Genomic DNA, 13,838 nt, shown 5'->3' on the forward strand with positions numbered 1-13,838 from the left:
CCTTAAATCATGTCGTTTCTAGTATTTCGTATTCTTCGATTAGTGTAAATAAGTCATGGAGAACTTAACTTTTCTTTTTTCTTTAAAAAAATTTTTATTTTATATTGGAGTATAATTGATTAACAATGTTGTGTTAGTTTAAGGTGTACAGCAAGGTGATTCAGTTATAAATATACATGTATCTCTTCTTTTTAAAATTCTTTTCCCATTTAGGTTATTACAGAATATTGAGCAGAATTCCCTGTGCTATACAATAGGTCATTGTTGGTTATCTACTTTAAATACAGCAGTGTGTACATCTCAATCCCAATCTGTCCCTCCCCCTCCCACCCCACTCCTGCCCCCTGGTAACCATAAGTTTGTTCTCTAAGACTGTGAGTCTCTTTCTGTTTCATAAATAAGTTCATTTGTATTCATTTTTTTTCTTTTAGATTCTTCATATAAGCAATATAATATATTTGTCTTTCTCTCTCTGACTTAACTCCACTTAGTATGATAATCTCTAGGTCCATCCATGTTGCTGCAAATGGCATTATTTCATCCTTTTTAATGGCCGAGAAATATACCATTGTATATATGTACCACATCTTCTTTATCCATTCATCTGTCGATGGACATTTAGGTTGCTTCCACGTCTTGGCTATTGTAAACAGCACTGCAGTGGACATTGGGGTGCATGTGTCCTTTTGAACCATGTTTTTCTCCGGATACATGCCTAGGAGTGAGTAACTTTTTTAGAATTAATGAATATAAAAGTAATCCATGTTCATTGTGAAACATTTTGGAATATATATATGAACTATATAAAGAAGAAAATCCAGTCTCTGCCCACGTAACTACTGTTGACCTGAAGTGAATTTCCTTCTGCTTTCAGACACAGTCACTGTAAGTTTCATTAATTCTTAGATGTCAGATCATTCTTATGGCCAGTTATGCTGACCAAGTGCCATATATTTTACATTTATTGCACATTCTAAATCAAATATGAGCTGAACCAAAAATATTATATATCTGGCTGGTATGTTCTAAATATAGTTCCTTTGTTTCTTACTCTTTCTTCAAGCTAATTACAATTTTTGTGGGAAATAACCTGTATTTCCCACACAGTCAGTAGCAAAGGCTACTGACTTTGCTCTTTTTTCCTTACCTTCCAAGGGAAATTGATCAGGGAAGAAAGTTCAGTGATGCTTAGCTGGGAACATGTATGGATTTTTTGTTTTTTTTTAGATTTAAGGAAAAGAAGTCTTATGTTGTTAAAATGCCCAATTCTCTTATTTTCTCAAAAATAGTCCTTATTTTCCCCTGACTGCCTCATTCTTTTACTTTTTTTATTGTAGTAAAATATACATAACAAAATTTACCATTTTAACCATTTTTAAGCACATAGTTCAGTGGCATTAAGTGCATTCACATTGTTGTGCAACCATTACCACCATCTATCTCCAGAACTTTTTCATCATCCCAGACTGAAGCTCTATACCCATTAAACAATTGTTCCCCATTTCTGATCCCCGTTTCTTCTCAGTACTTCCTTGGCAACCGCCATTCTAATTTCTGTCTCTATGAATTTGACTACTCTAGGTATCTCATAGAAGTAGAATTGTACAATATTTGTCTTTTTGTGTCTGGCTTATTTCACTTAGGATGATGTCTTCAGGGTTCATCTGTAATGTAGCATTTATCAGAATTCCATTCCTTTTTTTTTTTTTTTAAAAGAAGATGTTGGGGTAGGAGTTTATTAATTAATTTATTTATTTTTGCTGTGTTGGGTCTTCGTTTCTGTGCAAGGGTTATCTCGTTGTGGCAAGCGGGGCCCACTCTTCATCGCGGTGCGTGGGCCTCTCACTATCGCGGCCTCTCTCGTTGCGGAGCACAGGCTTTAGACGCGCAGGCTCAGTAGTTGTGGCTCACGAGTCTAGTTGCTCCGCGGAATGTGGGATCCTCCCAGACCAGGGCTCGAACCCATGTCCCCTGCATTAGCAGGCAGATTCTCAACCACTGCACCACCAGGGAAGCCCTCCATCCCTTTTTTTAAGGCTGAATAATATTCCATTGTATGTGTATACCACATTTTATTTATCCACTCATCCACCCGTAGACATTTAGGTTGTTTCCACCTTTGGGCTGTTGTGAATAATGTCACTGTGGATCTGGGTGTACAAATACCAGCTTTCAATTTTTTTTTTAAAGGTTATACTTCATTTATAGTTATAAAATATTGGCTATATTCCTCATACTGTACAATATATCCTTGTAACTTATACCTAATATTTTGTGCCTCTTAATCCCCTACCCCATATTGCCCCTCCCCTTTTCCCTCCCCCCACTGGTAATCACTAGTTTGTTATCTATATCTGTGAGTCTGCTTCTTTTTTTTGTTATATTCACTAGTTTGTTGTATTTTTTAGATCCCACATATAAGTGATATCATACAGTATTTGTCGTTTTCCATCTGACTTATTTCACTTAGCATAATGCCCTCCAAGTCCATCCATGTTGCTATAAATGGCAAAATTTCATTCATTTTTATGGCTAATATCCCATTGTATATATGTACACGACATCTTCTTTATCCATTCATCTGCTGATGGACATTTAGGTTGCTTCCATATCTTGGCAGTCAGCTTTCATTTCTTTTGCATATGTGTACTCAGAAGTAGAATTGGTGGTTCATAGGGTGATTATGTGTTCAGTGTGTAAGGAGCCTCCATATCGTGTTTCACAGCAGCCACACCAGTTTACATTCCCTCCAGCAGTGCACACGGGCTCCAAGTTCTCCACACTCTTACTAATCCTCCCTCCCTCCCTCCCTCCCTTCCTCCCTTCCTTCCTTCCTTCTTTCTTTTCTTTCTTTCTCCCATTCTTCTTCTTTCCTTTCTTTTTCTCTTTCTTTCTTTCCTTTCCGTCTCCCTTTCTATCTTCTTTTTCTCCCCTTTCTTTCTTATCCTAATGGGTGTGAAGTGGTATCTCAATGTGGTTTTGATTTGCATTTTCCTAATGATTAGTGATGTTGAGCATCTTTTCATGTGCTTATTGGCCATTTGTGTATCTTCTTTCATATATCGTTTTATAGCCTATTTTCTCTTCCTGCCTTATCTCCCCCCAGCAGTACTTCAGGTAGTTTTCAATGCTGTTAACAACTCCTTAAAATCATAATTTTGAATGATTAAATACTATCCTGCCATATAGGTTCCCATATTGTAATGTTTTGCAAATGATAAGACCTTCAGGGATAGAACTTTCAGGGAATTTTAGTTGTAAATCTTATGGTAATGAATATCTGTGTGCATAAATATTTATTTTTTTAAGGTACATGACTGGATTTGGTCAAGATAATTTTTAAGAAAAAAAAAATATATATATATATATTGATTTTTAGAAGGATTGTTTGGCAGCCTGAGGTTTACTTCTGATTGACTTGACTCCTTCCCCCATTTTGTAGGTGCTGAGCAGAGTAGAGTTAGTTCAAGCACTTAACTCATCTGTCTGCTTTCCTTGCTTCAGATATTATTAGTGACTCTCGCCTTACTCTCTGGTCTCACTCTCTTTTCCATTCTCCTTTGTCCCATGGTCTGTACCTTTATTTCTTCACTGCCATTTTGGTTGGCGTTTGGGAGAGAGCAGTTGCACATTCAGTATATCAGTTTAAATGGAAGTCTAATTTCCTAAAATCCTGTGAGTAAGTGCAAAGTCCACATTCTCAATCAGAATTTCACTTAAGAAAATTTCAACAAAGACAAACAATTGAAAACAGAATTGGATACTTATAAAAGTTAAGAGTTGAATATAGTTAATATTCTAGACCAAAGGTAGGCAAACTTTTTCCCTAAGGGACCAGATAATAAATGTTTTAGGCTTTGCAGCCATGTAGTGTCTGTTGCATATTTTTCTTTTTTTTTTTTTGACAACTCTTTAAAAATGTAAAAAATATTCTTAACTTGAAGTCTGTGGGTTGTTTTTGGCTCAGAGGCTACAGTTTGCTGAGCCCCTGTTCTGGATTTATTTGCAGTGATCTTGCTAGGCAAAATGACCCAGTATTGATGAAGAAATTCTTTTCTTAATGCCTTTCCTAGTAGAATTGCAAACTCTAATACTGTTCAGATGACTTGGTTTTTTGAATAAAGTACTGAGAGTTAATATTTGTTATTTTAATTTTCAGATGGTGACCCTGATAACTATATTGCTTATTATCGGAGAGCTACTGTCTTCTTAGCTATGGGCAAATCAAAAGCAGCACTTCCTGATTTAACTAAAGTGATTGAATTGAAGATGGATTTCACTGCAGTAAGTTCATCTAAATTTTCTTTAAAGGAAAATTTAAGGAAACTCGGAAGAGGTGATTTGTTTCTTAAGGTGAAGACTGGCATGCTAGGCATAGCTGGAGGATGTAGAAAGCCACTCTGATGTAGTGGACCCGGCAACAAGAGAAACTCAGTCCCTGGAATCAAAGGCCTGTGTGAAGGAGGCACAGTGGAGTGGGTACATTAGTGATTTTTAGAAGGTTGGTAGTGATGTTAGCTTTGTGGTTTAGAAAGATATCTATGTGGAGGATGAAGTGTAGGGCAAGATGTGAGGCTGAGAAATGAGCTGATTAAGAGACTGTTGAACTAAGAGGCTGTCAGGTGACTGATGACAGTTTCAATTAAGGCTGTAGTGGGAAGAATAAAGAAGAGGGGGTAGCTTAATTAAGCAGTGGTTTGTGATGAGAATACAGTGCTGAATTAGACAAGAGTCCTGCCCTGAACCAACACCCAAGCTTCAGAAGTGGAGGAATTTACGGTCTAATAGGATATCTTGACAATTGGCAGGTCACTGTAATAGCTTAAAATAATAGGACCCAATTATGTTGTTTCAAAATTAATTTGGTAATTCACTTATTGTTTATGTCCTGCCATAATCCAGAAAGTATTCGAGATGATTGATTAGATATGGGTGAATATTTGGTTTGAAATATTACTATTATTTTAAGATGGAATTCACAAGTGTCAAATTTTTCTTTATTACTTTACCCAGCTAAGCATGACCTTCCACAGAGGTTAAGTAGCTCATTTTCCTAGTATTATAGTACTTATTAGCTGGTTGAAGTGGCTTTAATCTTGCTTTTTATGTTTTTCAGAGGATTAGGGAAATTTTTAAGTACTGTAAAAGTAATATATAAGTTTTAGTAGAATATTGGTGTGGTTTCTGTCTTATGGTAGACATTGATCATCAGAGAGTTGGTATTCTTGGAAGAGATGGGATTATGCGCATTAGAAGAGGAATATCAGAGATGATGGATGTTAAAAGGAAGAGGCATTGTTATTCTGGTTATAGTGGAGTAAATATGTGCATTAAGAGTTAATAAAAAAAAAAAAAACAAAACTATTTCCAGAGCTTTGATTGGTAAAGTCCCAAGTTATAACAACTTTTATTATAGTGGTAAAAAGTAATTATGCCTGCTTAAAGTACTTTTTAAGTGAGATATAACTCACATATCATCAAATTCACCCTTTTTTTAAAAAAAGAATGTGACCATTTAAAAATATTTATTTATTTGGTTGCATCAGGTCTTAGTTGCGGCTCACTGGCTCCTCAGTTGGGGCACGTGGGCTCCTTAGTTGGGGCATGTGGGTTCCGTAGTTGCAGCAGGTGGGCTCCTTGGTTGCGGCAGGCGTGCTCTTTAGTTGCGGCATGTTAACTCTTAGTTGCGGCATGCATATGGGATCTAGTTCCCCGACCAGGGATCGAACCTGGGCCCCCTGCATTGGGAGCACAGAGTCTTGTCCACTGCACCACCAGGGAAGTCCCCTCACCCTTTTTAAAGTGTGCAATTCAGCAGTTTTTAGTATATTCACAAGGTTCTGCAAGCATCGTCATTTAGTTCCAGAGCATTTTTATCACCCCCCCACCCAAAGAAACCCTGTACCCGTTAGGAGTCACCTCCCATTTCTGTCCTAGCCCCTGGCACCTTCTGTCTCTATGGATTTGTCTGACTTGGATATTTCATATAAACAAAATCATACAATATGTCGCCTTTTGTGTCTGACTTCTTTCACTTAGCATAATGTTTTCAAGTTTCATCCATATTGTAGTATGTGTCAGTAGTTCATTCCTTTTTATGGCTGAATGATATTCCATTGTATGGACATATCACATTTGCTTATTGATTTATTAGTTGATGGGAGTTTGGTTTGTTTCTACTTTTTGGCTATTGCTATGAACATTCATGTCCAAGATTTTGTGAGGACACATGTTTTCATTTATTTTTTTTTGATATAGTAAAAAGTATATTTAAAGGAAGCATACTTTAACAAAATTTATACACATTCATTGGTTCCAAGAATTATTCTCAGAGTGTGAAGTCAAATGGGCATAGGAAAAATTAATATTTCATTAGCTTATTTAGTTTTATTCTTTGTGTTTAAAGAAAATTTAGAAATTCATAGTACTCAGTGTACTCTTTTTTTTGTTTTTCTAGGCGAGATTACAGAGAGGTCACTTGTTACTCAAACAAGGAAAACTTGATGAAGCAGAAGATGATTTTAAAAAAGTGGTAAGTTAAGTTCAATTTATATATGGCTCTGTTAAGATACTTTGAGTGAACATACTGAACTTATTTTTTTATATTAAGACATTTAATAATCATTTTATACCTGAAAGGGAAAATCATTTTATTTATGTGTGTAAGATCCATAGTTTCTGAATTAATATTTAGTGGCTGGCATCAAAGAATCATTTTAACAGATGGAAGGTAAGGTGTATGGAATAGATAAGTAATCCTAACTCAGTTTAAATAGCTCATGTTCTGCTTTGTCCTCCATGAGAATCTAAAGCTGTCAGCTGAGCTATTCTAAAAGTTGCCTGAGTGACTTGGGAAACCCTTTATTTGATTTGAAAGGAATAATGAAACAGATCTTAAAAGGAAATTTTGCAATCACCCACATGGCTACTTTACAAAGTATAAAGTGTTTTGGGTTTGTTGGGGGAAGTGTTACAGATTACATGTAATTGAAGGGGTTATATCCTGAAAAAGGATTTGAAGAGAGACAGCTAGCTAATGTCTTCATGCCCTGATGGGACTTGTTTTAAGACCTGCTTTTTTGTTCCACATGGATTTGATTCTGGAGTGGTCTAGAAAGGGTGTGTCTATGTGTGTGTATATACATACATATATATATATATATATATATATATATATATATATATATATATGTATCTCCCATTGTTCATTATTTGCATTTTTGTAGTTTATCAAAATGCTTAGTTACCGTGATGATAACCACTATGAAAATAAAACTAAAATTTTTAATGTTTTCATAACCTTTGTCACAATATTCAGACATGTGCAGACAAATCCAGAATACATTAGAAGTTAATTGTATTGAATCAGAACCTATCTCATGGTCTTAATAAAATTCGATGTCATTTTCTGTTTGTCTAATCTACCCTGCTACATGGGATCGTGTTAGAGAGGATGCTGAAGGACAGGTGATGGGGAGGTAAAGTGCTGGAGTGACCTTTCCCTAGCCCCGGTCCTTTGTACACAGCAAGGGTTGTGTAAAAATTTGTTAAATGGATGAGTGATAAAACATAAGAATGTATTTCCTTCTTTTAAACAAATGCTTAAATCTATTACTTAGAATTCTTTTCCAGTTACAAAGGCTAGAGTAGCCTTTTAGAAATGCCACAATTTAGAATAAAGCTTTATCACAAATTAGTCCTTACTGGGTATTGGATATATCCTTTTGGAAAAGTGTGGATATGTCTTGAGTTAATGTCTTTTCTGTCATCAATATTAAAACCTCTCAGAAATAAGAAGGGGACTTTCATGAAACTTTACACTTTTGATTGTCCTCTGAGAGTCGTGCTTCTGCTAGTGTGTTCTTAAAACCACCCTTGCTATTATTGTTATAGGATTCTTCCATGAGAATGCGCATCTGTATTGAATGATATTTTCCTTTTAATTGAAATCTTTATTGAGATAATTGTAGATACCCGTGTAATTGTAATTAATAATACATAGAGGTTCTGTGTACCCTTTACTCAATACCCAGTTTCTCCCAATGATAACATCTTTTAAAACTATAGTATGACATTACAGCCAGGATATTGACATTGATATAATCTACCAGTCTATTCAGATTCCTCAGTCTTACTAATATTCATTTCTCTATGTGTATTTAATTCTATACACTTTTTCCTGTATCCATCACCACAGTCAAGGTACTGAACAGTCCTCTTGCCACAAGGATCCCTTCTGTTGCCCTTTTATAACCACACCCACTTCCCTCCCATACTGCTTCAGCTCCTCATTCATAACTCCTGGCAACCACTAATTTGTTACTTGTTTCTTAAATTTTGACATTTGAAAAATGTTACATACGTGGTCTCAAATTTTATGTAACCTTTTGGAATTTTCTTATTCAGCATAATTTTCTGGAGATTCATGCAGACTATTGCGTTATATATCACTTAGCGATTTCTTTTAATTGCTGAGTATTGCATGGTATGTGTGTGATACATTTTATTCATCTATTCATCAGTTGATAGACATTTGGGTTATTTTCTCTTCTTTCCTGGCAAGGACTCAGTGAATGAAAAGCCATGGACTCTGTTTACTACAGCCCTCCCAACTTTCTTTTCCCCTCTATAAAAGTGCTTTCCTTCCCTTGCTGTCTGGGGACTTGCACATAGCTTGCCATGGTCGCAGACCCCAAACTGCAGTTCTTTGCTGATCCCAAATAAATACAACTTTGCTGGAGAAATATTTGGCAATCTGTTTGTTTTAGGTCAACATTTTGGGATCAGAGAAGACTCCCAGTGGCTCCAGAGCTGGCAAGCAAACAGGTGCATTATCCATAAATGAGCCCATTGTTGCTCACTGCTTTTCTCACTGACCCTGGAATTTGAAGGTACATCTTTCTCATGGATCCCAGCTCATGCCCTCTTTGCATTTGAAGCTCTCCAGGCTTTATTTGGGATCTGTTTTAAGGTTTCGTCTTACTGGTTAAGGCCTTGTTCTGTATGAGAGTACTCATTTGGCATTTTGGTCTGATTTTGAGATCAGACTGTTTTATTGAAGCTGGCTAGCCTTCCGTGCATTCCTTCTGAGACAGGGGCTGTTTCTCCTGAAATTGTACCAGTTTAGCGATTGGCCCATTGCTTTGGAATAGGGGCTGTTCTCTGGAAACTGGATGGAAAAAGCCTTTGGCTTGGCTCTTCCAACACCAAGCTACACCAAGCTATTTCCTTAGAATTAGCTGGTATTAGCTTGCAAGCTGTCTGAATTGAGCTGTTTGAGCTGTAAACTGTTTAAGCTGTTTGAAAATTGTTCCTTTACTCTAGGAAAAAAATCTCTGAGAAATGGGATCCCAATATGCAAATATTTTGAGCCCCCCCCCCATGTTTAAAAACTATGGTCCTTCCTCATGTGCATTTCTAACTAAATGGACCAACCTGACCAAAGACCGTTTAGAATACCAGTGGCCATTATGGAGAACTTTTGAAATCCAGAAATGAAAGGAATGCCTATTTCAGTTGGTATTTTGAGGCTTCCTAATGTTTTCAGAAGCCTAAAATTGCTTCTCTGCAAAGTAAGATTTTAAGATTAACTGAGGCAGACAAATGATTAAAGAAAAATAAAATGGCTCCTGAAGCCTTAGGCTCTTCCTCCTTCGCTTTGAGGATCTGTTTATTAATTTTTTACAGTATGCATCATTTGAAGGCTATTCCTGTGGAATGTAGGCACAGGTCTCAAACGTGTGTATATGTTCTGCATGGTGTAGAACATTTGTTGATATTTGCCTTAGAAAGAGTGAGAAAACGTGTATTTACTTGTATATTGATAAAAGCCTTTGGAAAGATATGCAAGAAACTGATAATATCGGTTACCTCTTGGAGGAGAACTGTGAAGTGACCTTGGGAAGTTCTTACCTTCTGAGGACCTCATTTTCCTCATTGTGAAGCATAGAAATTGAAGAGATGACATGGTCCAATCTTTATTGTTTGGTACCATAAAATGGTTTGAAAAGATAAATTTTATATTATGACTATATTTTATCCTTGCCAATTAAAGAATTCTTATATTTTATTTTTTGATGATCTGTGAATATAGATGATATATAATTTGTTTTCTTTCTATGTTCTTAAGTGAGCTTTTTGTGGTATTTAAGAGAGTTTACCAGTCTATAAAGTCCATAAAGATTTCATCTTACTAATAACAGTATACAGTCAGGTAGCTACATTCAGTTACAGATTTTACACCGTGGAACAGAAGTTTGAATATGCTTAATCTCTTTTTGGGCTACAATGAGAATTTCATATTTGTTAAGTGTACAGGTTACTCTGCTGCCAGAGGGTCTCCTGTATAAACAGGGTTGCGTCAGGTCCATACTGGTTGTCGTAGTCCTGAAAAGGACCTTAGGTGGTTTAGTTTGTCTTCAAGCTATCAATGACTCCTGTAACCAGTGCCTATGGTCATTCCTTAGTTCAGTGAGTGTTTTAGTGCATATTTGCAAGTCAGAGTGGTAGGTGTTAGAGGGTTGCTGACAAAGAAAACTAGTCTCTTAGGATAGCATATGATAAGTACTATGATTGAGCCCGTGGGAGCATACCAGTAGGGTTACCTAACTGAGCTGGGAGTTGGGGGTCTGGGGTCAAAAAGGCTTTCCTAAAGGAGGAAGAGCATGCATTTATGCTCTCACAGTTCTTGGGGTCAGGAATTTGGACAGGGTTAGTTGGGTCGTCTGCTCTAGCATCTCTCACAGGCTACAAAGTGCCAGATAGGGCTGTAGTGTTATCTGAAGGCTTAGTTGGTGAAGGAATTGCTTCCAAACTCACTTGGTTGTTGGCAGGGTGATTTTTTTTTTTTTTGAAGAACATCAGCTTTATTGGTCATTTGTGCTTTGGAAATGTGTGTGAGTGGGAGTCCCCTGAGGAGGGGGCTGGGTCTCTGCCTGGTCACTGCTGGTTCCTCTTGAGCTGTTAGACTGACTTTGGTTTCTTCCAAGCTATTGACCAGAGGCTTCCCTCGATTCTTTCTTACCTGGGTCTCTTCGTAAAGCATCTCACTGCTTGGCAGGCTTGCATCATCAAAGTGAGCAAGTGAGAAGGCAAGAGATGACCAGCAAGAGAGAGAATGCCAGCAAGATGGAAGTCACAGTGTTTTGTACATAATCAGGGAAGTGACATCCTGTCACCTTTGTCATGTTCTGTTTGTTAAAAGGAGTTACCAGCTCTATCCCATACTCTAGGGGAGGGGATGACACAAAAAGGCATAAATTCCAGGAGTAGGGGGGCATCTCAGAAGTCAAACAACCTGCTGTTTTCACTTGAGGTACCAAAATAAGGGTGTATTTAGATTAGGGTAGGGTAGATTAGAGGGCAACTTACTTCTTTCAAGTCCCCATCCCATAGTTATTACAAGGTTTTTGTTTTTTTATAACCATTTTTAAAATTGAAGTACAGTTAATTTACAAAATTATGTTAGTTTCAGGTGTACAGCAAAGTGATTCAGTTATACACGTGTATATCTATTCTTTTTCAGATTATTTGCCATTGTAAGTTATTACAAGATACTGAATATAGTTCCCTGTGCTATACAGTAGGTCCTTGTTGTTTATCTGTTTTATGTATAGTAGTGTGTATATGTGAATACCAAACTCCTAATTTATCCCCCCCTCCCACCACTATCCCCTTTGGTAGCCATAAGTTTGTTTTCTATGTCTATGAGTCTATTTCTGTCTTCTAAATAAGTTCATTTGTATCAGTTTTTTAGATTCCACATGTAAGTGGTATCATATGATATTTGTCTTTCTCTGACTTCACTTGGTATGATAACCTCTAGGTCCATCCATGTGGCTGCCGATGGCATTATTTCATTCTTTTTATCGCTGAGTAATATTCCATTGTGTGTGTGTGTGTGTGTGTGTGTGTGTATGTATGTATATCTCCACACCACATTTTGTTTTTTTGTTTTTTTTTAATTTTTATTGCAGTATAGTTGCTTAACAATGTTGTGTTTATACTGTACAGCAAAATGAATCAGCTATACATATACAGATATCCCCTCTTTTTTGGATTTCCATCCCATTTAGGTCACCACAGAGCACTTAGTACAGTTCCCTGTGCTATACAGTAGGTTCTCATTAGTTATCTATTTTATTTTATTTATTTATTTTTAACATCTTTATTGAAGTATAATTGCTTTACAATGGTTTGTTAGTTTCTGCTGGATAACAAAGTGAATCAGCTATACACATACATACATCCCTGTATCTCCTCCCTCTTGCATCTCCCTCCCACCCTCCCTATCCCACCCCTCTAGGTGGACACAAAGCACCGAGCTATGCGGCTGCTTCCCATTAGCTATCTATTTTACATTTGGTAGTGTATATATGTCCATGCCACTTTCTCTCTTCATCCCAGCTTACACTTCCCCCTCCCCGTGTACTCAAGTCCATTCTCTATGTTCTGTGTCTTTATTCCTGTCCTGCCCCTAGGTTCTTCAGAATCATTTTTTTTTTTAAGATTCCATATATATGTGTTAGCGTATGGTATTTGTTTTTTCTCTTTCTGACTTACTTCACTCTGAACGACAGTCTCTAGATCCATCCACCTGACTACAAATAACTCAATTTTGGTTTTTTTATGGCTGAGTAATATTCCATTGTATATATGTGCCACATCTTCTTTATCCATTCATCTGCCGATGTACACTTAGGTTGCTTCCATGTCCTGGCTATTGTAAATGCAGTGAACATTGTGGTACATGATTCTTTTTGAATTCTAGTTTTCTCAGTAGTGCCCAGTAGTGGGATTGCTGGGTTGTATGGTAGGTAGTTCTATTTTTACTTCTTTTATTTTTAATACATTTATTTATTTTTATTATTTTTAACATCTTTTTTGGAGTATAATTGCTTTACAATGGTGTGTTAGTTTCTGCTTTATAACAGAATGAATCAGTTATACATATACATATATCCCCATATCTCTTCCCTCTTGTGTCTCCCTCCTTCCCACCGTCCCTATCCCACCCTGTAGGTGATCACAAAGCACCGAGCTGATCTCGGTGCTATGTGGTGCTATGTGCTATGTGGCTGCTTCCTATTAGCTATCTATTTTACATATGGTAGTGTATATGTATCCATGCCACTCTCTCACTTTGTCCCAGCTTACCCTTCTCCCTCCCCATATCCTGAAGTCCATTCTCTAGTAGGTCTGCATCTTTATTCCCGTCTTACCCCCCTAGGTTCTTCATGACCTTTTTTTTTTTCTTAGATTCCATATATATGTGTTAGCATACGGAATTTGTTTTTCTCTTTCTGACTTACTTCACTCTGTATGACAGACTCTAGGTCCATCCGCCTCACTCACTACAAATAACTCAATTTCCTTTCTTTTTATGGCTCAGTAATATTCCATTGTGTATATGTGCCACATCTTCTTTATCCATTCATCTGTTGATGGACACTTAGGTTGCTTCCATGACCTGGCTGTTGTAAATAGAGCTGCAATGAACATTGTGGTACATGACTCTATTTGAATTATGGTTTTCTTAGGGTATATGCCCAGTAGTGGGATTGCTGGGTCGTATGGTGGTTCTATTTTAGTTTTTTAAGGAACCTCCAAACTGTTCTCCATAGTGGCTGTATCCATTTACATTCCCACCAACAGTGTAAGAGGATTCCCTTTTCTCCACACCCTCTCCAGCATTTATTGTTTGAAGATTTTTTGATGATGGACATTCTGACCACTGTGAGATGATCTTTCATTGTAGTTTTGATTTGCATTTCTCTGATGATTAATGATGCTGAGCATCCTTTCATGTGTTTGTTGGCAATCTGTGTATCTTCTTTGGA

General features: G+C 37.0%; 1 protein-coding gene across 1 annotated transcript in view; it reads left to right on the forward strand.

Moving 5' to 3' along the window:
- Positions 1 to 13,838, forward strand: part of DNAJC3 (DnaJ heat shock protein family (Hsp40) member C3) — an 89,872-nt gene that overhangs the window by 25,653 nt on the left and 50,381 nt on the right. Inside the window, exons 3-4 of the mRNA XM_082602400.1 lie at positions 4,160 to 4,284; positions 6,458 to 6,532. Coding sequence (XP_082458526.1) covers positions 4,160 to 4,284; positions 6,458 to 6,532 — 200 coding nt within the window. The remainder of the gene's footprint in view (positions 1 to 4,159; positions 4,285 to 6,457; positions 6,533 to 13,838) is intronic.

The sequence above is a fragment of the Mesoplodon mirus genome (genome assembly GCF_964341445.2).
Source record: "Mesoplodon mirus genome assembly, chromosome: 17".
NCBI lineage: Eukaryota > Metazoa > Chordata > Mammalia > Artiodactyla > Ziphiidae > Mesoplodon > Mesoplodon mirus.